Source organism: Hemicordylus capensis, chromosome 1 (genome assembly GCF_027244095.1).
Source record: "Hemicordylus capensis ecotype Gifberg chromosome 1, rHemCap1.1.pri, whole genome shotgun sequence".
Lineage (NCBI taxonomy): Eukaryota > Metazoa > Chordata > Lepidosauria > Squamata > Cordylidae > Hemicordylus > Hemicordylus capensis.
The window spans coordinates 231,445,745-231,471,218 of record NC_069657.1 but is presented as its reverse complement, the minus strand read 5'-3'; the positions used below and the strand labels follow the sequence as shown (position 1 = coordinate 231,471,218).

At 44.8% G+C, this 25,474-nt stretch overlaps 2 protein-coding genes across 7 annotated transcripts in view; one reads left to right on the top strand and one right to left on the bottom strand.

Annotated features, from left to right (window-relative positions):
* Nucleotides 1–22,662, bottom strand: part of SH3BP4 (SH3 domain binding protein 4) — an 81,867-nt gene extending 59,205 nt beyond the window's left edge. For 2 of the 6 annotated variants that reach the window (XM_053283194.1, XM_053283198.1), the window contains exon 1: nucleotides 22,485–22,623. The gene's annotated coding sequence lies outside the window, so the exon portion shown is untranslated. Of the gene's footprint in view, nucleotides 1–21,848; nucleotides 21,868–22,238; nucleotides 22,308–22,484 lie in introns of those variants that run through there. The other 4 variants (XM_053283195.1, XM_053283199.1, XM_053283196.1 and 1 more) reach the window with 4 other exon arrangements.
* The window catches only part of LOC128333057 (uncharacterized), a 108,790-nt gene continuing 102,567 nt past the window's right edge, over nucleotides 19,252–25,474 (top strand). Inside the window, exons 1-2 of the mRNA XM_053268126.1 lie at nucleotides 19,252–19,288; nucleotides 22,354–22,762. Coding sequence (XP_053124101.1) covers nucleotides 19,252–19,288; nucleotides 22,354–22,762 — 446 coding nt within the window. The remainder of the gene's footprint in view (nucleotides 19,289–22,353; nucleotides 22,763–25,474) is intronic.

Sequence of the window (25,474 nt, the reverse complement as noted above, 5' to 3'; positions counted from 1 at the left end):
CTTCAGTGTGTGCAATATCATCAGCCTGGAGAATGCCCAAGTATTTGTAAGGTTCTTTCTCTTCCAGGTTCTTGAACTTGCTTCCATTGGGCAGTTCTATTCCTTCTGTTTTTGTTATTTTCCCTCTGTTCATTATTAATGCAGCACACTTGTCTAGTCCAAACTCCATTGTTATATCGCTACTGAATATACGGACATTGTTTAGCAGTGATTAAATTTCTGACTGGGACTTTCCATACAACATCAGATCGTCCATGTACAGCAGATAGTTGATTTGACTTGATGTTTTAAATGTTTGGTATCTGAGGCCAGTTTTGTTTAGTATTTGTGAAAGGAACATTGGGTCTTACCTGTGAAGGGTCCTTTTTCACCGTAATCGGAGCCCATCCTCTACTTGGGGTAATTCCTTCATGCTATCAGAGTCGACAGGAAGTTGTCACAGCATTTTTTTTCCTGGAGGCTAGTCTGATAGCTAATCTCCAGTTCCGATTGTCGTGCTGAAGGATGCTGTGAAAACTACGGAGAGAGCGAGCTCTGTTTTGAGGTTAAAGATAAGTACATGTTAGGTGAAGATCACCCGCTACCACCAGATAAGCCCATCCGCGTGACGCCATCTATTGGTTCTTGTATCGGACTAGTATCTACTAATATCTACTAATACTAATAACACATCTCAATAATCTACTAATGACACATATCCACGATCTATGTTCTCATATACACCTTCACGCCGTGTTGTCCCAATTCTTGTTGTTGTTACTGTTTACCTATTTGTTATTGACCTCTTCCGTTGCTGACCCACCTGTTACAGAATTCTTCCCTCCCCTAATGGAGAATGGAAAGCATTAATGTTTTATTGTTAATGTTATTACACCAGTAGGCTTCTGCGGGCCGGGACGGATGGGCTCCGATTACGGTGAAAAAGGACCCTTCACAGGTAAGACCCAACGTTCCTTTTTCCACCGTAATCGGAGCCCATCCTCTACTTAGGGACATACCCAAGCCGGATGAACAGTAAGTATTGTATGGGTGGGTCGCGGAAGTCTCGTAAAAAGATGCTAGACCACCAGTTGGAGGACGGTTCGGCCAAAGGCAGCCTGCTCCTCATGGAAGGCTGAGATCTTGTAGTGTTTTATAAATGGGTTGACAGAGGTCCACGTTGCTGCCTGACAGATAGTTCGAAGTGATGCTCAAGCCAAGAACGCTGCCGAGGTCGCTGCACTTCTCGTGGAGTGTGCTGTAATGCCCCGTGGCACCAGGATTTCTAAAGTATTGTAAGCCAGTATGATGGTGTCGCGTATCCATCTCACCAAGGTAGCCTTTGACACCTTTTTCCCCATGGTAGAGGGGTTGTAAGATACGAAGAGGGACTCCATCTTGCGAAAGGTCCTTGTGCTCCTGATGTATGTGCGTAAAGCCCTCCTGACGTCCAGGCGATGCCATTCCCTCTCCCTTGGGTGTGATGGCTTAGGACAGAAGGAGGGGAGTATTACAGGCTGTGATCTGTGGAATATCAAGTTCACCTTGGGCAGGAAGGTAGGATCTAAGTACAGAATCACTGCTTCTTCCTGAAAAATGCACAGTTCCCTACGTACGGAAAGCGCTCTAAGTTCGGACACCCTGCGCGCGGAGGTGATAGCCACCAGGAATAGCACTTTGCCTGTGAGTACTCTGAGCGATGCCTCCTTTAGGGGTTCGAATGGCGACCTTGTAAGTGCATTCAGGACTTTGTTCAGGTCCCATGATGGGAATCTTGGTAACGGAGGAGGAACCAAGCTCGAAGCCCCTCTTAGGAAACGTCTGATATGGGGGTGAAGAAGAAAAGAGCCTTTTGAATTTAGTTCCAGTATGGAGGCTAAGGTTGAGATTTGTCTACGTAGTGTTTTAGGTCGCAGACCTGGTCCAGTCCGTCTTGTAAGAACAGGAGAACCTCCTGAACCTTTGCTGTAGTGGGTGAAATTCCCTTCCTCCTGCACCATAGCGCGAAAGTCTTCCAGGTTGTTTGGTAAATTCTGTTGGTGGAAGCGCACCTGGATGCTAGGATCGTCGTCTGAACCTTGTGGTCGTACCCAAGATCCACTAGCACTTCCCGCTAAATGTCCAGGCGTAGAGCTGGAGCCAGTCTGGGTCGGGATGGAGGACCGGTTCCTGGGACAGTAGGTCTGGTCTCCTCGGAAGGGGCCAGGGCGGTAGTACTGACATTATGAGTAGGTCGGCGAACCACGGTTGACGTGGCCACCAGGGAGCAATTAGGATGACGTCGGCCGCCTCGTGCCGTGTCTTCTGGATCACTCTGGTGATTATCGCTGTTGCGGGAAACGCATAGAGCAGTCCCTTCGGCATCTGTCCCCTCTGCTCTGGGGTGATAGAAGCGTGTCATGAAGCGTTACACCTTCCTGTTTTCGCATGTGGCGAAGAGGTCCACCTCTGGTCAGCCTAAGGCGATGGTCATTCTCTCGAAGATTTCCTGGTTCAAGGCCCATTCCGCTGCATCTACTTGTCTCCTGCTGAGCCAGTCCGCCCTGCGGTTTGAGGTGCCGCTGAGGTGCTCTGCTGTTATGGAGAGTAGGTTTCTTTCTGCCCATGTGAAGAGTCTGGCTGACTCCTGCATCAGTTGTCTGGACCTCGTCCCGTGCGCTCCCCATCCTTCCAGACTTGCATCTGTTGTTATTGTTAGCCTGTTGGAAATGTTGAATGGGCGGCCTCTGGAAAGGGCCCTGGATCTCCACCAATTCAGTGATACCCGAACTGTGAGCAGGATCTGGATGTGGATCTGAGCGCGTGTCGCGATGCTGTCCTGGTAAGGACGCAGGAACCACTGTAGACTGCGTGAGTGCCACCTGGCCCAGGGGGTGCATTCTATGCACGCTGTCATGGACCCCAGTAGAGTTGCCAGTGTCATGACCTGGCAGGAGTGTGTTTCCAGTACTGAAGATATGAGCTGGAAGATCTTCCTTTCTGGGGCTAAGTAAATGTAACCCTTGGCCGTGTCGAAGATCGTTCCCAGATGTTGGAGCCTTTGTGTGGGTAACAGGTGACTCTTCTTCTGGTTTACCACGAAGCCGTGTGTGGCTAGAAGCTCCAGTGTCTTCCAGACATCCTCCCTGGCCCTTGATAGTGAGTGCAATCGAAGAAGAAGATCATCCAAATACGGGTGAACATGCACACCTCTGGCTCTGATGTGGGCAATTAGGGCTACCATGATCTTTGTGAACACTCTGGGTGCCGAGGACGGGCCGAAGGGCATCACCTGGTATTGGTACACCTGGTTGTCGAAGGCAAACCTGAGGAAGCGCCGGTGCTGTGGGTGAATCAGGATGTGGAGGTAGGCCTCTAACAGGTCCACTGATGCCAAGAATTCTCCGTCTCTCACCACTTGCTTGAGTGTTCTGAGTGTCTCCATCCAGAACGTGCATTTCCTGATGTAGTGGTTCAGGGGCTTTAGGTTGAGGACTGCTCTCCAAGATCCGTCTTTCTTGGGAACCAAAAACAGCAGTGAGTATACGCCGCGCCCAGCGTCCGTCCTCGGCATATGCTCTATCGCTCTGATCTTGAGGAGATGGTGTATGGCCTGTGCCATTAGTCTTCTCTTTTCTGCATTCTTGGGCATGGGCATGAGGCGGAAGCTGTCGGGGGTGGGGAGGAGAACTCCAGGGTAAGGCCGTGTGAGACCGTCCGGAGAACCCACTGGTCGGAGGTGGCCATGGCCCAGGCTTCTTGGAAACTTTGAAGCCTGCCTCCCACCGGCACCACGTCATTGCTTGTGATGTTGGAAGGCGGGTGCTTGAAATTGTTTGTTGGAGGGTTGACGGGGTCCTCCCCTCTGCCGCTGTTGCCAATGGGGATGGCCAGCTAGCCTCTGGGTGTACTGCCGATAGTCCCAAAAGGAACTGCCCGACGAGTAGCTTGACTGTCTGAAAGGAGTGCGAGAATATTGCGTGTGTGCCCCTGCCCTGGATGGCCTCTGACCTTCCATCCTGGATGATGGCATCACCTTTTTCTTGTCTTTGGTGTCCACTAGTATGGGTTCTAGTGAATCCCCGAACAACTTCGTCCCCTTAAATGGGGTTGAAGCCAGATTGAGTTTGGACTTGGAATCCACCTTCCAGTGCTTCAGCCATAGACAGCATCTGAGTGCCACCGCTGACACCATGGCTCTCGAAGCTTGCTGGATGCAATCTAGACTGGAATCCGCCATGAACGCTAAGGCCTTGCCTCAATTTGGTGTTCTCCGGCAGAACCATCTTGATCAGTTCCTCGGCCCAGAGGACTGATGCCCTGGCAAATATAGAATTTGCCGCTGCTGCTCTAACTACATTGGCAGAGGCCTCATGAGCCTTTCTTAACAGTGACTCACACTTCTTGTCCTCAGGGGCCTTCAGTTGTTCATCTCCTTCTTTACTCAGTATGGTTCCCAATACCAGTTGTGAGATCGGGCCATCGACCACGGGAGGGGCTAGCAAGGCGTCCACCTCTTGCGGGACCGTGTACAGCTTGTTATAAAAATGTGACACGGACCGGTGCGAGAAGGGTGTGTTCCATTCGGCTGTGAGCATGGTCAGGAACAGCTGTGGGAAAGGGACTATAGGAGTAGGATTGGAGGTGGAAGGGAAAAGCTCCTGATCCAGCTCCTGTCGGACCTCTGGGGTATCCAGTGGGGCAACCACATTAATGGTGCGCCATGCCTTCGTCAGCAGAACCTCAAAATCTGCCTGAGTAAAGAGGCAGGAGGAGCTTGGTATCTGCTGGGTTAACTCCTCTCTTCGGATATCTCTCTGTCCCCGACGAGGAGTGGTCCTGATTGTCAGGCCCTATGGGGTTAGGGGGCACCACCGGGTCCCTCCCAGGTCCCTGTGGGGTCGTGGGTGGTCTTGTCTCTGGACCCTGTGGTGCTGGAATTCTTGGAGTGGTAGGAGGATATTTTCTACACCTTCTTTTGGTGGGAGCACCCTCATTCTCTGAGGGGGAGGATGAGGGGGAACGGTAGCGTCTCCTCTTTCTGAATGTGGGTGCCTGAGGGATGAAGCGGCCTCTCTCTCCCTCCAGAATGGGGCCCCTGTAAATAGCCGAATCTGGGGAGGATGAGGAGTCTCTATCATGCCCCACTCCCAGTGGGGGTGGAGACGTCCCTTCTACCACAGCCAGGGCAGGGAAAAGGGTTTTAAATTCCCTGGCTATGAAGTTCCTAAGCCACGTGGCCTCCTCCTCTGAAATGGGCGGTTCTGCCTCTCCCTGCCCGAATGGGGGGTTACTCACGATAAGGGGTGTGTGTGCCCCTGGACCTCCGCAGCTCAAGCTTCCGTTGCAGCCGTGGGTCTTTCTTGGGCTCTGTTGCCCTTCTTCCCATCTGCCACGATCGCGGGCGGTAACATGGTGCCCGTCACTGTTTCCGCCACCTTCCCCAGCAGGTCCGGTCCCTGGTGGGCTAGTAGCCTTGGGGACGGGATCCGGCATGGCTGCCACTGCTGGCAAACTGCCTGCAAAAGCAGGCGCTCACTCAGCCGCGTGACCGGCAGTTTGGAAGACTTGCGGCGGCTTCCAGCAGCTTTCGGCTGCTCCGCCGTTCGCCACTCCTTTTTCTTTGACTTTTTAGCCTTCCGTTTCCGTGCAGCCTCGGCCCCCGTGGCAAGGGTGGCTCTTTTTGTGCTGCTTGGCTGCCCAGCTCCTGAATCCGCCCCCGTTCCTAGGGTGGCGATCGGAGCTACTGATTCCCCCTCCGAGAAGGAAGCCAAGATGATGGCGGCGGTGGCATGAGCGCACTCCATTGGCTCGGTCAGTGAAACAAAGAGGAGGGAGATTTAAAAAGTTGAAAGGAATTTAGCGAAAGGAGCCTTGCTCTGAGTGACTATAGCTCTGAGCGCCTGAAGAAGCAGTAAGAATCTAAGGTATGGAATAATAGAGAATAGAAAAAAAGAGTGATTAGGTGTAGGATCCCGGGAACTCTCTCTCTCTGCTGCCGATCCTGAAAGTGACAGGAAAAGGGACTGGAGATTAGCTATCGGACTAGCCTCCATGAAAACTCTGCTGTGACAACTTTCTGTCGACTCTGATAGCATGAAGGAATTACCCTAAGTAGAGGATGGGCTCCGATTACGGTGGAAAAAGTGGGGTCATGGCAATTACAAACAACAGAGGGGATAGTGAGTCCCCTTGGAAAATGCCTCTTCTAATGCTAACCTGTCCAAGTGTCTCGCCATTGATTGTTAACTGTGTACTCCACATGCTCATTGCTTTTTTTTATAAATATCTGAATGTTTTTGCTGACACCAGTTGTTTCTAAACATTTTAGTATCCATGTGTGAGGCAATGAGTCGAAGGCTTTCTTGTAGTCAATCCATGCAACACTTAGATTGGTTTTTCTTCTCTTGCAATTTTCTAAAATCATTTTGTCAATCAGCAGCTGGTCTTTTGTGCCTCTGGTGTTCGGGCAATTTCCTTTCTGTTCAACTGGAAGCTGTTTGTTAGTTAATAAGTGTTGCATCACTTCATCTGCTATTATTCCAGTTAATCATTTGAACATGGTTGGCAGGCAGGTCATTGGTCTATAATTACTTGGAACTGCACCTTTTGCTGGGTCTTTCATGATGAGATGAGTTTTCCCAGTTGTTAGCCATTGTTCAATATTACCTCCTTGCAAAATGTGATTGAAATAATAATTATTATTATTATTATTTATTACATTTATAAACCGCCCCATCCAGAGGCTCTGGGTGTACAACAACTTTTAAAAGACATAAAAATTGAAAACATAGTGCTAAAAACAATATAAAAACAATTCAAAAACAATTGGAGGAGATGATCACATTAATGGATAAGCTATGTTGCATACAGGCTTAGCCAAGGTGTTTTTATTTTAGCAGAATGAGAAAGAGTGGAATGGGAGGTTTAAACTGTGTGCTTCCTACTTACATATATCTGGGCTAGTTTTTTTAAAAAATTCCTGATCAGGTTATGATAAATGTGAATGCTGCTGGACATAAAATACTTTTCCTAAGTATAATGGATTCCATCACTCCCCGCACCTTATAATGTACAAGCCCTTTTTCTTTCTCTCCACCCTCCACTTGTCTCTCACTCTCACTTCAGCATTATTATCACTTCCAATAATAACTTTAAGTATAGTTCAGGTGTTTATGATGCTAAGCTAAATGATTTATTATACTTACATGTGAAGTGAAAGAATGTAAAAATCCAATCTTGTCTTATAAAATAGAATTGTAAGATAAACTTTTGTTTTTGGAGGAGGGGATCTGAATAGCATATTTTAATCATTGTTCTCAGCAGATTTTTAACACTCAATAGTGATCTCAATAATAGTTAAAATATACTCATTTTTTTCTGAAAAAGGAAAAAGTCTATTAAAGACGAATGTTTAAGTAATGAAAACAGCTATAATTATATTTCACAGTTTATTAATTGAAGGCTTTTGTTCTGTATGTGATCCAGTTATACCAGATCTTATCTACTAGGTGAATCTACTAGCACTTTTCCGGGAATTATCAAATTTTGATAAGTGACAGAGAAGATAATAGAGTTGTTATTATCTCAACAGGAGTCTAACCCAGCAGGTACAGTTCTGCCAAGATAAGTCAGAAACAAATTGCCGTATCAAGATACTATATTCAGAAAAGCTCAGACATAATAAATATTATCTTTATGGAATTTTACGAGCTCAACTTCATCCCCAGAGTTAGTATACTTAGTTTGGCACTATAAAGCTATAAATCCATTTTTTAAAATATAATGTTTTATATTATAATTTTATAAATCTGGAACACCAGGCCTGGCATCCAAGCTGTCCAAATAAATGCTACTGTTCAGGAATAGGTATATGCTCAGTATCCTCTACCATGAAGACGAACACAAAGAACGCATTGAGCTTCTCTGCGACTTCAGTATCTTCCTTAATAATCCCTTGCACTCCCTCATTGTCTAATGGTCCAATCGCCTCCCTGCCGTGTTCAACTTTACTCTGAATTGTAAAAAAAAGTTGTCTTTGGCTCAGTGAGCAACTAAAGTTTCGAGAAACTGCTAAACTATGTATCTGAAGTAAAAAGTCATTGATTTGTGAAAGATTACTGTAAAGAGCAGTACAAAATATTGATAAAACTTCACATAAAAGATGGTCATATGTTATGATGTCTGACCCTGAAGATGAAATTTTTTTCTCAATCATTCCTTCTGTTGTGGCTATTTATAAGAAATTATAGGAAGTGGAACTGTTGTATTTTACCTTTTAAAAAATCTAGAAGAAAACTTTTTAAAATTTAAATAAATATATTAAGGTATAAGTAAATAATTTGCTTGTGTCTTAATGTCTTGTCAGTTAAGCAATGGAGGGGGCTGAGGGGGGGCACCATTGTTGAGCTGTGCTTAGGGCATCAGTTGCCCTTAATCTGGCCCTGGAGGGACCGAAGGCTTCACTCAAGTGCCGGCTCCCCATTGCCCCCTGCAGTATGACAGAGGCCCTTCCCAACTGCTGAGGCAGGTGCAGATCGTGTGACCTCTCCCACCAGCACTGAGGCTGGTACAGAGGCCTGGCTGTCAGAGCTGCTGCTGGGGCACATACCCACAGGCACTCCTGAGCTGCCTTGCTGCACCTGCGCCACCCGACAAGCTCTCCCGCACTGGAGATTGCAGTGGTGGGGCTGCCAGGTTTGTTGCCTGCTGTGGTGGTGGGGTGGGGTGGCCATCGGGAGCTACTCCTTGCTGCAAGTCGGAGTGGCTCGCTGAGCGAGCGTTGCCCATTAGCTGAGCAGCAGCTGCATCAGAGGCTGTGTTGGGCTGCATGGCGCCGCCGCAATCTGAACCAGTGCTGCTCGTCAGCTGAGTGGTAGCTCAGCTGCAGGGAGCCTGGCCCATGTTGCTCACCAGCTGAGCGGCAACTGACTCTTTCGGGGGAGTGTGCCTGCAGCATCAGCGCCACTCCCGGGCTGATCAAAAGGCTGGGCAGTGCAGGGGCATGTGGGGGCATGGGCCAAGAGGGGCCCAAAGAAGGAACCTTGGGGGTCGGGAAGGACTGGGCTGCTGTCGGGAGGGGAAGAAGCATGGTCCCCCCACCCCGTTGGATTGAAATCCACGTGGTAGCCCTGTTCCCTGGCTGTTGCAATGAAAGCAAATGGTTGCAAGCAGCCTGAATTAATATTCTCTTGCCTTGCCAAAAAGCGGCAGGCAGGGGAGACTGAAGTTTGGCTCTGTCCCCTTCATGCCCTTTCTTGGTGGCCCCTTTCCTCCATCGCTGCTCTGCCAATGTGGGGAGGTGGAAATATGGTGGCGCTGCTTAACCGCTTTCTTTAACGTTGTTCTGCCTCTGTCCTCCCCCGCCCCCAGGCCCTCCAAAAGGGAAGGTGTGAAAGCGAAGGTGTCCCCTGCCTGTGAAAGATCCATGCAGAAAGGAAGAAGCTCACCGAGTTAAAAGAGAAGAAAGTAGAAAGGAAAAGAGCAGGAGCCCTTAAGAATGTGTCCTTCCAGAAGTGAAGACAGGAAGGAACTGGGAGTTAGATCGGAGCATGCTGGGAGAGGGGGATGGTACCTGAAGCTACCTGAAAAATATCCTGTCTATTGGGAGTGAAGTGGAAGAAGTTAATCTTATGTGAGCCGTTACCTCCTACTTCGAGGGAGAAACCAAGTTATCATTCTGGCTAGTTATCATGCTGTTATCATGCTAATAGCAATGCCTGGCTGGAAAAGGCAAAGTGGTATGTGATAAGCTTCCATTGATAACTGCCACTTCAATTGATTGAGGCTTTCAGGATTACCAATGCATGATGACTGCAACATGTTCTGTAAATGGCAGGTCAACAAGCAACACAGTAAAAAGGTCACCAATGCCTTGAATGAATGTTGTTCCTCTGCCTTGAACAGCTGCTGATTCTACCATCCCTGCAACACTGGTGAGGCAAGCTGCAGCTGCCAGATGTCATCTCAACACAAAGCTATCAAAGGACAAGAGAACTATTTGGATCAAGAGCTGGCAATCCTGTACTTTGATAGCTACAAATTGCCACATTAAAACTGTCAAAATGGTACTGCGTGTTTAACAAAATCAGCCCTGCGGAAGTAATAGTCAAACACTAAGCCAGCTGATGACTCTGTCCACTATTAAATTTTAAGCACACATTCAGGTTGAGTACCTACTGGTCTTATGCAGTGTAGTCTAAAGAATTATAGGCAGTGTGTCACAAATAGAACAACAGAAGTTATTTAGAATCTTAGCCCACAATCATGAATTTTCACTAGGTTCCGAAAGATCCAAGACCTTACATCTTAAACATCTGTTTTAATCCTATTTCATTCTAAGTCTTCTGTTAGGCCAAATTCCAGACTAAACAGTCTTCTGTTAAGACGATTTTTTGTTGTCGTCGTTCTCTACTGCCCTGGATTTACTCATCTTTTAATTCACGTATTCCTCAGGAGGACCAAATGTAGAAGCACTCTCCTTTGATACAATATAATCAGGATGCTATTTCACAAACTGTACTGAACTATGCGATAACATTGCTTATGCAACCTTAGTCTGTTCAATTGTACAGCTGATTCCATGCACAAAATGCTATTGTAAAGGTTGCTAGGAGTATTGCTTGGTGAATGAAAGCCATGTGCAAAGTGAAGCTGCAATACAACTAGCAAGAAACACTATAGGATCACAGACGCATTACAGCCAATTTAGAAAGATGGAAAAAGCTAAATCTTTCCAGGTTAGGAAAGATATCAATGGTTAAAATGAATATATTGCCAAAAATGAACTATTTATTCCAAATGATCCCAATCAAGATTGAAGACAAAACGTTGAACATATGGCAGAGACAATTAAACTCTTATCTGGACTTACAAAAAACCAAGAGTCAAATTCAAGATTATGCAAGATATGCAAGAGGTCTAGCCTTCCCTAATCTGAAAAGAAAGGGGGCAAAAGGATCACAGCTAAAGAACTGATTTAAGCCACCCACAAATCTTGTCATACTAAAAGGTCATTAACCAAAATATATGATTTCCATATTGCATTAAACATTGTCAGGATGAATTAAGAGCTTTAAAGCACTTCCCTCAAGTCCTAACTGATAATGTAGACTTCAAATACACACACAGTGCAAGCAGTTTTGAGATTTTCAGCCCATGTATATAGACTACATTATTCATTTTTGTTCATCCAAGTTCCACCTGAATTGGCTATAAATCTCACTATCACATGCCGATTCCCTGTAGATGATCAGGTAGCATATTAGAGAGCTGCACATTTACCACATTTGGGAGAAAAGGCAGGATCCTGTGGATCCTCTCTACTTACAAAACAGCTTAAGTTGAGAGAAGCTATCCCACAGGGACAGGAGGACATAAACCTAGGACTGGATATGCTTATCTTACAGCTTCAAATTCTTCAGCAAGAGAAACCTCTGGGCCAAAGATATCACAGCTACATCATAGAAGAGTTATGCTATTCCTGCTGATACTTTGTATGCTGCTCATCAATACAGATCCGGGAACTGTAAATTTATATAGATTTTTCTGGAGGGAGAAGAGAGTGCACTACAGTTTATGTAATATCTGCCTCACAGAGTCAGTGGATATGCAACTCTCATAGCTCTTCTTGCCTTCATTTGTTCTGAAATGTTATCAGAAACAATAGCAATAGCAATAGCACTTACATTTATATACCGCTCTATAGCCGAAGCTCTCTAAGTGGTTTACAATGATTTAGCATATTGCCCCCAACATTCTGGGTACTCATTTTACCGACCTCAGAAGAATGGAAGGCTGAGTCAACCTTGAGCCCCTGGTCAGGATCGAACTTGTAACCTTCTGGTTACAGGGCGGCAGTTTTACCACTGCGCCACCAGGGGCTCATATGTATTTATGGGTGCTGAAAGTTTCATTTCTGATAGTATTTGCTTTTTGTTTATCCACTCACCTAGCTGAATCATGACATTAATAGAAGGCCTGGATCCACTTATTTCCTATAAGCAATTCAAGAGAGGTGGATTGCTTGTGTAATCACAATTGTGAACACACACACATAGCACCACTGAATCTATGTGATTGAATCAGCACAAATCAGACAACTGCCTACATAAATAAATAAGATGGTGACTACACGGCAAGATATTCTCAGTTCTCAAACATACATCTAATCCCTTTTACAAGTAGTTTCAAGTTGGATAATGAGGGCAGGAGACGGGGAGGCTGAGCCTGAAACCTACAGCTTTGGCTATACCATGGTCACCCCATGGTATACAAACAAACAAAAATGTCTGCTTAGACCAGGGCTGCTCAACTTCAGCCCTCCTGCAGATGTTGGCCTACAATTCCCATAATCCCTGGCTATTGGCCACTGTGGCTGGGGATTATGGAAGTTGTAGTCCAAAAACAGCTGGAGGGGCTAAGTTGAGCAGGCCTGGCTAAGCAGTGCTATATTACATAGCTCTATCATTTTCAGTATGAATCCCTGTCCATCAGGTGACTGTGACAAATTTATTTATTTATTTAAAAGGTTTTAACAATTTATTTGTTAAATTTATATCCCGCGTTTCAAAAGTTTACAGCAAAATTTAAAAATAAGATTGCAAAAAAGACAATTAAAATATTAAGCTAAAAATATAAAACAAATCTGATAAAAATTTTAAAACACAGCATAAAAAAACAGTACAAAATACAAAAAGCAGCAGCAGAGACAATCATATAAAAGCCTGGGTAAAAAGCCAGGATTTAACATGCTTTCTAAAAGCTGTGATGGAGATCGAGGAGTGAATAGCCACTGGGAGAGCATTCCCAAGTCTGGGGACAGCAACAGAGAAAGCCCTGTTCCACGTGCACAACAATTGAGCCTCCCTCATTGTTGGCACCCAGAGCAGAGCCCCCTCAGATGACCTCGTCAAGCAGGCAGCAACCCTCGGGAGCAGGCAGTCCCTCAGATATCGTTAAGGCATAAAAGACCAAGTCTATAGCCAGGGTGCCATGGGATATCCAAGCTTGAATTGCTGCCATCTCTCTCTGCTTCCCAGCTTTGTCTTCCCAATCACACCTGGAGAGATCAAATTTAATACAAGTAGCGAGCTTTTTTTAAAAAAAAATTAAAAAATTATTAAAATTATTTCTCAAGCAGGCAGATTTGCACGGTTACCCATGACTTAGTCACATTGCAGCTGGGTTACTGCAATGTGCTTTACATGAAGCTGCCCTTGAAAGAATATCCAGAAACTTCCATTGGTGCAGAATCAGCTGCTGGGGATCTCTCTGGAACTGCTTGCTGAGAGCATATTACACCTATTTTGAAAGAGCTGCACTGGCTGCCAATTTGTTTCCAGATCCAATTCAAGGTGCTGGTTATTGCCTTTAAAACCCTTAACCATTTGGGTCCTGGATACCCGAGGGACCACCTGTCCCAAGGGTTTCTGCCCACCCAAATAGATTGTCAGAAGGGCCTTCGCTCCATGTGCCATTGAGAGAGGCTAAATAGTTGTGCATGTGGCACAGAGTCTTCTCTGTTGTTGCCCCCAGGCTCTGGAATGCTCTCACAGTGAATGCCTACTTTTCTTTTTAACATCTGTGGCTGCTTTTAAACAACAACTAAATACCTTTTTATTTGTTCAGGCTTTTATCCCTTAGGTTGCCCGGCCTCTCAGCATTCCTGCTTCTGTTGTCCTTTTTATGGTGGTTTTTTGTTTTTTTTAAGGATTTTAAAGGAATTTTACTGTATTTCAAATTTTGTAAACCGCCTTGGGATGCTTTATGAAAGGTGGTATAAAAATTGAATAAATAAATAAATACTAGCTATTGGGTGTCCTGGTTTCACACCCCATATATAATATTTGCAACCTTGGCTTGCTCTACTAACAACCTTTCTTCTCTGGCCTGTCTAACATATCTATCAGGTAAGAGAGCTACAGAGCCAGGAGTGTGAATTGTGAGTCAGGAAGTCACTAGTTTGAATGTTATACACACAAGTGTAGGGGCTCACACACAGCACAATGCAGTGCAGGGAGTTGGGGCACTGCCCATGCTACTGCATGTGTGCCAACACTGTTGACAGAGTAGTGCACTAAGACAGCTCTGCTGCACCACAAAGTTGTGCAAAAGCAGTTGCGCCACAGGACACCTACTGGAAAGAATGGAGGTCTTGTGCAATGGGGTAACCATTGAAAATAATGGGCATCAAATTGTGCAGTATGTGAGCCATTAGACTACATCAGGCAAAATTATCTCTCTCAGCCTTATCTCCATCCTTAATCCCTTACAAGAGGGGTAGTAATATAGCACATTTCAAATATACAAAGAGCTTCCTCGTCTCCTCAGAGAGCTTCTTCTTCTTCCCCTTCTTTAAAAGCCACCAGAATCCCTCCTCTCACAAAGGACTCTGGTCAGGGCTGGTGTAATCAGTGCCTACAGGTGGTAAAAGCCAGGCACTTAGGAAGGGAAGGCTCCCAGTCAAGACAGCAGAGCTCTACTGGTCTAAGCTGTCCCAGCCAGCAAATGAAGGGGAGGAGAGGCTGCTGTAAATCTCCCAGCCATCCGACATAGGAGACTTGATGGTAAAAGTCAGGGCTCACCCCCTCCAGTCCTCTAAAATCAATAAATTTTATGTTATTGATTAAAAGAAAAATAGAAAGCTATATATACAGCTGTATTTTAAAAGTCTTGCCACAGTAACTGTTAAACTACTTTGATGGAGTTTGCCTGCACCTTCCAAGACTGTCTTTTCCATAATTGTTTAACAAGATTTAAATTATTATGGAATCAAGCCATATCAGAACATCACAGTTAACCATAGGTGGGGGGAGGGGGCAGTGGTCACTGTAATTTTTTTCATCTCTGTGCGGAATGAGTTTTGTTCCGGGTGGCAGAATCAAGGCACTGTGTGCGCACCTGCATTCAGAGGGGGACCATCTTAATTCAACCTGAGCATGATCTAAAATTAACTGAGCAGCCATCAGAAAACATGTGAGCGTTTGCATGCCCTAGAGGGAACAGTGGGAGGAGGGAGCCATGAACCATACATGAAGTAGGCCCAAGCATGCAAAATGTGAAGGCCATACCCTGGTATTAAGATATCAACTTGCACAAGTTTTATTCAGTCATGAAATGAAGCAGTATCAACTGGCCTCCATTCCAACCAATGGAATTGTAAGGATGATCTCAGAGAGCTGCATCAGTTCCCAGTTGTGCCATTCAGACAGACAGCACATGCCAAATCTTAAAGGAGATTTTAGGAGAAGAATCAAGTGATGGCACAATGAAGAAAAGCTCCCAGTAAGGCAAACTCCTCTCCTCCAACCCACAGTTGATGACTGAAGCAGGCAATTCTAGATCAAAACAGTGCAAATTCCCCTTTGATCCTCTTTCATCTCAGCTTGTTTTGTAGGATCAGAAGTATGATTTGTATCCATCTAAATCCCATCCTGCGTATTCTTTGAAGTTCTTGAGTGAAAGGTCTTCACCATATATATTTACTCCATAGGCTTTCATTCCCCACCCAGAAGCTTGACAATGTGGCCTTAAAACCAATAAGCTTACCAAAAATAGGTTGTTTGGCATGCAATATCCTGCAGAGATCTTTAATTCCACAGGATACCACTGTGTATGCATTCTTTTCCCTTGACATCACTAAAGAATGGCATGGGGAACAGTGTTGTATAACAGAAAACTAAGAATAGTTCCCAAGAGCCTAGTGACAAAACATGAAAAGAATGAGCTGGTCCTTTGCCAAGCCAGCTTTCCCCTATACTGCTGTGAAAAAGGCACTTTTAAAAATAAAAAAAAAATTGCTTGCTCAGTGGCCATCAAGAACAAGCCACAAGCATGGAGCAGAATGGCATTTGCTTCCTGGAATCTTGTTACAATTCTCCCCTACTGAGACACCTCTGGGCTAACATTTATCAACTTCAAGTCACCACTGTATCCTTCCCATTCTGATTACTCTAGTCCACCACCACACACATTGGCTGATGAGTACAGACTACCCACTCTCCCTGGTCTCTCAACACTATTTCTACGTCTACACAGCTACTAACATGGCAACAATCAACAATGCATCTCCAGATGTTTTACTCAATAGGCAATACTATATTTGGCGTGCTCTGTATTATTATTATTATTATTACTACTACTACTACATTTATATCCCGCTTTTCCTCCAAGGAGCTCAGAGCAGTGTACTACATACTTGCATTTGCTCCTCACAACAACCCTGTAAAGTAGGTTAGGCTGAGAGAGACATGACTGGCCCAGAGTCACCCAGCTAGGATCATGGCTGAATGGGGATTTGAACTCGGGTCTCCCCGGTCCTAGTCCAGCACTCTAACCACTACACCACGCTGGCTCTCCAAGTGTCCAAGTTTATGGACACTTGGTCTCAAGAAAGAAAGAAAAGAATAACTGGCCTTGAACTCTTTCAAAAAAATATTTAAAATATAGTTGGAACTATATCCAAACAAATTTCTGTCCAATCAAATTTGAAGTACTGGCAAAAGCTTCTACATGGGAATGTTTTACCCTTCTAAGGGCAGAGATAGCATTGCAGTAGAAAGAAGCTTTATTAACTGGATTACTCAGGATTAAGTCACAAATCCTAAGCATAACCCTATCCATGAGGATTTCACCTGTGCCTAGCACACACTTCTATAGAGGTGATGTTACTTCATCAAATTACTTCAGCACATCGGTTAGCATACGATATCATTAGCTCCACTGGAATAAAATCAATTCTTCCATCAACTCAGTAGTCAGCATATTGTGTTTCACTACAGCTCTGTTGCATTGACTAAAGAAACCTGTAAGTGTGGCATTTTTCCATAACTGCTGCAGTCCTATAAGCTAAGTTTCCAGCACATCCTGCCTCATTTTATTTGACAATGAGGGAGAGATCTGAAGTACAGGTATCATAATTCCCTTTTTTTTTTTTTTTTGCGCTTTACTGTCCACAAATTGTTGGTGACCTCTTAAAAGTGGTTGACTGATCTCAACCTGAGCATAGGCTGAAATAGTTTCCACTGTGCAGGTTTGATTCATAAAGGTAAAGTTACTTCTATGCTTAAATTAGCACTTTCAAGGTTTCAGTTATATTATTACTGTTGGGCTCCTCTCATAAATAGGCAAGCTCTGACTCTACTTCCATGGCTTTTTAGATCTTCATGAAGTTTAGTCACCCCAAATATTAAGACAGAGGAGGGAAAGAGCTTCCAATGAGACACTCAACACTAGATACTGCTACTGATGAAATCCATCTATAGAACATCATCCAGAAAGAGGCTCCAGTGCCTACTGCTTGAGAGAGAGCATAGCATAATTATATTTGAGGGCTATTTGAGGGTTGGGACTTCAGTCCCATCCATGCTAGCTTGACTTCCCCCAAATCTATCAGCAGGATGGGAAACTATTTTTTCCTTCCTATTTTCTTCCACTGCCAGGATTTAATTCTGTTTGCTGCTGAGGCTGTAAGTATGCCATATTCCAAGACAGACCATCGGACCAACTCAGCATTATCTGGCAGTGGCTCCCCAGGGTTTCATACAAAGACCATTCCTTCCACATCAATAAAGACATGAGGCACTGGATTTGGAAAATGAATTAATTCAAACAATCAAATCAAATGAGACAGCAATGGGATTGGACACTCCACCCCCTTTACAGCATGGGAACTAACAATGACCCTGAGCCCAAGGTGCAATTCCCTTCTCTAAATCCTGTCAGACAATTACTTCTCTGAGTCAGGGTGTATCACAAGCCTAAGATTGATTTCCAGGCTAACCCTTATGAGGCCAACATATCTCCAAGAGCATTACTCCCCACAAACCATTCAGAAAGGCATAGAGAAGCCTCAGTCAAAATTTCCCTGAACTGAAAAGCCTCTAGCTAATGACTACAATTGCTCTTCATGCTAAACATGTGAATCATTAAACTGTCCTAAGATTCCTCAAGCCACCTAATGGTACAGCGGAAAAATGACTTGCCTAGTGAGCAAGAGGTTGCTGGTTTGAATCCCCACTGGTATGACTATGGGAAACACCTATATCGGGCAGCAGCAATATAGGAAAGTGCTGAAAGGCATCATCTCATACTGCGCAGGAGGCAACAATGGTAAACGCCTCCTGTATTCTACCAAAGAAAACCACATGGCTCTGTGGTCACCAGGAGTTGACACTGACTCAATGGCACAACTTTATTTTTACTAAGTACCAACGCTGTACTTAGTGGTTCCAACCAGAGGGAACCTAACTATGGAGAAAAGTGTGAGGTAGGCAAAAGATTCCCCGTCACAAGCCAAAAATTCCTACCCAGCAGCACACCAAAAGACAACCAGCCAAACCCACTCCCACAGGGTGGAAAGAAGGGATGACAATCAGATGCTGAGTGAGGTTCTGGGTATGCAAGAGTGCCAACGGCTTGTTCTCAGCCCATAAGGATACTTCCCCCAGCTGCTTGCTTTATTCAAAGTGGGGTGGGGCAAAAACCACACCAAGGATGAACCTGGATAAGTAGCAACATTCCCAGCTCTACCTGGGTATGCCAGGGACCGAATGTAGAATTTTCTGCATGCAAAGCAGGTGCCCTACATCTTGTAGGAGCTTGCCAAAGGGTATGGAAAGACAAAAAGGAACTTTTAACCCACCAAGTAAAATAACCCTTATCTCTCTCTCTCTCTCTCTCTCCAGTGCTCAGTCCTGTCCCTTCCAATTCCAGCTTGGCTCCCTACTAGCCTTCCCCATGGATTACTAGTTTTGCTGTTAAAAGCAGCTGGGTGTGGGAGGTGAGGTTTAACTCTGCCCCACCACAATGCTGATTCCCCAATGCAAATTGCTACCCTCTCCCTGAAACTTGCTATTAGTCAATAGAGGGCAAAACATATAGTCTCCCTGAGGTGTTCCTCTGCACCTCAAAGTGACTCTGGGGTGGGAGAGGCAGGGAGCAAGTTGCATTACTATAGTGTAGGAAGGAAACAGTTGACACCTCCTAGTGACACAAAAACACAACAAAGAATGCACTTGCACAACACATCTAGTTTAGGGATGTGTGCAAACCTGTTCGGAGGCCCTTTTACAGGCCTCTTAACAGGTTCAAACACCGGGCGGTTTGGAAGCTCAAAGGCACGGGGGGTAACTTTAAGGGCAGGGAGGGTACACTTACCCCTCCCTCTGCTTTCCCCCTGCCAATGCTCCATTAGTAAGGGCTCCGTCAGGGCGGCAACATACCTCCCTGCCACCCCGTTCCCTCTTTGACTGGAAGTGTCGGGTGTGCATGTGCATGCCAGGCAAGTGCGGCATGCACCCAACACCTCCGGCCAAAGAGGGAACGGGTGGTAGGGAGGTATGTTGCTGTCCTGACGGAGCCTTTACTAATGGAGTGCTAATGGGGCGAAAGCGGAGGGAAGGGTCAGTGCACTCTTAAAGTTATTCTTCCCTCTCCCACCCAGTTCTTCTTTGAAGTTATTCTTCAAACTTCCCCCACCCAGTTCTGTGCACATCCCTAATCTAGTTTGGACCTCAGAAAACGATTTTAAAAATCCAAGTGCTACACTGAAGTATATTCCAAGGTGCTTTGCAGCATAATATACATGACCCAAGTGAGAACTGTCAGCTTCATGACAGTTCGTGACAACTTGTTACTGCAGATCTCTTTCAAACACTATACAAATACAAAAGATGGAGATTACATGATGCAAGTCTTTCCTGTACTTTGTGTGCTTGTATTTGTATGTTGTAAGAGCAACATATTGTGGTATTCATCAAATTTCACCTTTGCAATTCTGTAATTTGAATGTGGCTGGCTAGGAGAAGAGGCAGTTAACATGGAAACATGGGATGAGGGAATAGTTTGACAAAACTCAAGTTCTGCTTGAGGTCCCTACTTCTGGTTCAATGCTTTTCTCAAAGAAGAATCAGAAAGTGCAATTTTACACACACATACACCCCGATAACAGTTCAAATTGTCAAGAATGGAGAGAAGCTAATTCACAGATTTTTATTAGGAAATAAAACATGATCAACTACATAGCTTCATGAGTCTCATCCTGGATGTTAAGTATGAAGTGAACCAAACTGGCTTGTGTCAAATGTTATGTAGCTTATGTAGTTAAAGCCGCTCTCTCCTATTGCTTTGCCCACTTCAAAGTCTGAGATCTCACTAGCTCTATCAGGCAGCATAGCAGGAAAGACATTGATGTAAATAAAGCACACAGAATAGTTTGTGTAAATTCAGGCATGAATACAACCATTTGTGCCTGGTTAATTTGTAACAAGATCAAATGAAAACATGCTGTGAAACTCACTTTAGAAGCAGGGGGGACTAGGAACACAGGATCTATAGTGGTGGGCATATCACTTTATCTGGGAGTGACAACCCAGAATCTTTTCTGATGTTCCAAAGAGTCCACCACTTGGGCTTATGCACTGCAACCTCTTGAAAAGACAAAATTCTTGAGCTGATCCTGTCTAGAATTAGATACTTTAGAAGCTACTGTAATCAGGCTATCGGCCTTCTGAAATTATGCCAAGAGAATGCTTTGTTAACCACTGTCTGAGGGAACAAACAAGGGATGTGGGAGAAGAAACTGGGACATGAAGAACTGATTTGCCCAGTACAAGACAGACATTACATCTACCTTCCAACTCCTCACCAGGTGCTCTATTCAGCTACTCACACACTGTCTTTGGTTTTATGAAATGTCTTGAGTGGACAACCTGTCTATAAGAAGAATTACAAGCTCTCACTAAAAATGTTTATGTTACCCCTATGCAAGTTCTAGTAGCCTACAGAACACTTATTTTGCTAACCTGAACTTGGTTCCTAGCTTTACAACACATTATAAATTCTTGGTCTTTTATATTAGTGTCTAATTGAATATATAAAAAGTGTATCTTTGTTGTACACTGAAAGTTTGCAGCACCATCCAGCCTGTTATATTTTGGGCAACTGGAGAACAAGCAATGCTTGCTGGAATTCTTATTTTATTTATTTGAAACAAAATACTATTCTTATACCATTGTATAATAATGGTATTCTGTTTCAAATAAATAAAATAAGAATAATGTGAAGTTTTACACATTTTTGACAAATTAATGTAGTGGTTACTTTTAAAAAGAGTATGAAAATGGCCATTACAACTTTTGGCCAGGAATATATACGGCGTCCTGCAAATATCCTGAAGTTTTGGTTTTTTTACAATCTATCACTTTGATGTGGATAGCAACCACTCCTCAAAGGAATTGGAGCACAGGGCTCAAATATTAAAATGTAATACATTTCCCCTCCAATTTTTACAGTTCCCCCCTCCCCTCTGGAGAGCCTCTCAACAAGCAGTGATTAAAATTTTAATTTAAAACCCATTTTTTAAAAAGTGTTTTAAAGAAACCTCTTTTTTAAGTAGATGTTCAGAAAACAAGTTAGCCTATGGCTTTAGGCTTCATTCAAAGACATGCAGGCCAATCTTATGCATGTTTCCTTGGAAGTAAATCTCACTCTTGAAGGACTGATAGCAGAACTGCCTCCAGTAACTTGCTTTTATCGGTGTATCAACAGTTCACATTTAATCCAATGATACAAAGGTGCACATTTTAGAACTGTTTCCCATGTCCCGATTTGACTCAAAAAACCACTGGGCAATTTCCCTCCCGCCTTCCACGCCTTTCCTTCCCGCCTTCCACGCCGGAGGTTTCTTCGGCGAACAGGAGGCTAGTTTTCCATACAGCAGCAATTCCCATTTAAAGAGACGGCGAGCCAGAAAAGGCACCCAACCCAATAGTTGCGTTTCGGACACGGCAGTGCTTTGGGAAAAACCGTCCGGGAAGCAAGTAGAGGTTTCGTTGGGAGACGAAGCGTTGTATCTATATTGTACATCACAAAAAGCAACATTTCCGTACCTCGGGCCAACTTGGAAATCCAGAGCTTTGGGAAAGCCAAAACGAGCTCGCCTGGCAAAGTACAACGCGAAACCACAGCAAACAGGTATTTGAGCCCGGCCTCTAAAGAGGTGGCAGCAGTTTCGACTTCTCTTCCACCGTCACAGTTGCCAGCCAATTATTCCCGAATTACACTGACCCCCAAAGTAAAGATCCCTTCCCCATATATATGCCCTGTTCATCCCCATTCAAACTCAACCTGTTTTTACTTCAACTTGTAACTACTACTGATTAATTTACACAGAGTGGATATCACCACCGTAGGGTATCCACACTGCCAGTGAACCTCTGAAAAGATTGGGGAATGCACCTTAAAAAAACTCTTTCCTCCGTAAGTGGATCAAAACTAACCGTAACATAACACTGTAGGAAACACTCTTGAAGCGTGGTCGAAGAGGTTTGAAGACACGTTGGCTACCCTGAGACCAAGTGCCTAAGGAACGCAGCGAATGTGCGTTCAAAACAGCTCCACCTTCACTCAGCACCCTCCAAACCACATACTTCCTCAGCCTCCACGGGAGTTTAGCCAGCCCTCTCCATGAAACCAAGGCAAGGTCTCCTGCACAGCAAGAGCACAGAGATCAAGCGAGATCCTACCTCTCTCCTTCGAGCCGGACTAGAGCTCACCTCTTGTTTCATGCGCGCCAGCAAAAAGAAAAATCCAGCGCTCTAGCAAAAGAGAAGCAGATCGCCGCCTCCACATCCGCAAAGAGCGACCTCCAGACGTCGGTGGGGGGCGGTGGCGGTTCCCTCTCCCACCCCAGCAGCCGGGAATGGAGAACAAGAGGCGAGGCTTACAAAGGAATCGGCGTCCACTCGACGTCCGCCACGGACCTCCTCGCTGATGTCACTGGAGGGAAAACGCAGGAGGGAGGGTAAGGGCTGTGTGAGCGGCGGCTGCAGCAGCAGCGGGTGGGGGTGGGGGTGGGGGTGGGGGAGGGGGAATCCAAGAGCCTGTCCACCGGGGATCGCACGAGGGCGTCCGCCCTGCCAACAGCAGCACAAGGGGCTGCGCTCCAACAAGAGCGCCAATCTCACAACAGGAAAAGGGGGCTGGCGAAAGGGTGTCATGTGGCCGTCAAGTCCCAGTCTAAGGCAATGCCTCCCCCCAGCAGAGCAAACCGCGTTCCAAATATTCACAACTCATTTTAAACTTTTTCTTTCTTTCTTTTTAAAGTAGGAGCATTGCATTTCCGAGTTGAATGAATAACCGCTTTATTCCGTAGTGAAAAAAATGTTTCTAAGTGGCTTTCTGTTAGTTTTTTAAAGCCAAAGTAAATAAATTTATTTCGACAGGAAGCCAGCCACAGCTGCAAATCGTAGAGGATGCATTCCAGGGGACATGCGCGTCTGGATTCTGTGCAAGAGAGCTGAAGAGGGCTCCGCTGCTGCTGTTGCTGCTACTGCTGTTTGTTTTCAGTGTAAAAGAGGCTGTTCTGAGAGAGCGGCTTTTCTTCCCTGGCTCCGCCTCTAGCTCCCATCGCTTCGGGACATCACAACTACTTCAGGGCCTATGGACGTTCAACCCACCACCCATCTGCCTTGGAGCAGCCAGCCAAATTGACAGCTCAGATACCATTTGGCTGTGTGCATAGCATCTAGCCCTCTGTGCAGATCTTAATTAATTAATCATTTATGCCCCACCTTTTAGACCTATGGCACCACAACAAGGTGGCTTACAATCAGATTAAAATAATACAAAAATATTAAATAGTAAAACAATACAAAAATATTTAAGCAGAAATTCATTAGATGGACATTAAGAGTCCAACTAAATGCCCGGGTGGGGCGGTGTCACCCTTACCTGGCCTTACCTCCAGTTTATTCAAAATTCCATTTGCAAAGGGTCCAGTGTGTGTGTGTGTGTGTGTGTGTGTGTATATATATATATATATATATATATATATATATATATATATATATATATATATGCTATTGAATTAATACACTTGTAGTGCAAGTATATGCATGTTTACTGGGAAGTAAAGTCCACTTTGATCAATAGGGCTTACTCCCCAGTAAGTGTGTATAAGTGTGCATTGCAGCATTAATGAATGTCTTCACAGAGCTTCTGTAACTGGGAATTTGGTTATGTCTGTGGGATTGTTACAGGGGTGGAGTATCAGGTGGAGTATCAGGGGTGGAGAGTCATCCTCATTACAACAGTATCCTAATTATTGCAGCCATTACTGCAATATTTGGCTCCTGCTTACTTGGCAAAGAGGCACCTTTTAATGTGGTGATTCTCTTTTATTTAGCAGGGGGAGAGTAACTGGTCCTATCCAACCCCAGCACAGTGCCTCCAGTTACTGTTGCTGGTATCTCTCTTACGTTTCTTTTAGATCGTGAGCCCTTTGGGGACAGGAATCCATCTTATTTATTTATTTTTCTGTGTAAACCGCCATGAGCCATTTTTGGAAGGGCAGTATAGAAATCAAATAATAATAATTATTATTATTATTATTATTATTATTATTATTATTATTAAAAATCAAATCTGTTCCTTTTTGCAAAGACTTACCCTAGGTTCTGCACTAGAGCCCTGTGCTGAGCATGTATAGGTGAGCACCTGTAGGAGTACTACCCACAACCTCTGTGCATCTGGGGTAAAAACACAAAGGCCTGTGTGTGTTTTTATTCCAGTGCAAGTAGGCTCCAATTGTGAGAACTGTACCCACATTTTTAATGCAAAAATAAAGAGCCTGTATGTGTTGGAATGTACACACAGTAATTGCTGTGCTGACAGGTCCTCAAACACATGTAGCTTGAGAATGGGTCCACAGAAATATCCAATCCCTACACCACACATTTTTATTTATGTATTGATTTAAGGATTTCTATCCTGTCTACTTTAATACAATTTGAGGTGGCCTCACAGCAGAAATCAGAAAACCACAACAAATTCATCATAAACCAAAACAGAACACCGATGCAATAAAAGGCAGCATGAAGACCATTAAAATTATCACAAGGTAAAAGTTAAAATATCAGCAAACTTTAAAGCTATTGCAAGATGTCAGGGACCACCTGCTGAAAGAGAAACATTTTCAATTACTGTTTAAAGGCTGGCAAGGAGGGGAACAATTCCAGTGGCAAGGGCCACCACTGAGAAAGCCCACCCATGTGTCACCTCCAGCCATGCAGCAGGACATGCAAGAGAACCTCTCTAAACAATTTTATGAATTGGGTGGATTTATGTGGAAGTAGGTGATCCTACAAGTATCTAGATCCTAAGCCACTTAGGGCTTTAAAGGTAATGATCAACACCTTGAATTGTACCCAGAAATACACTGGTAACTATTACTGCCAGTGGCTCACACACCCCTGGAGCCCCAATAATGTGAGTGTGCAGTGCATTACTGGGATCCACACACACACACCCAGTGTGCCCAACGTGGCTGCAAGCAGCCGTGGCTGACACACAATTTTTTAAAAATTGAGGGTTAGGGAGTAGGGGTGTGCATGGAACCTGTTCAGAGGCCCTTTATGGCTGCTTTCCCCCCGCTGGCGTCAGTTTTTTTAAAAGCCCATCCAGGAGGCAGCATACTTCTCTGCCACCCCATTGCCCTCATCTTCCAGATATGGCC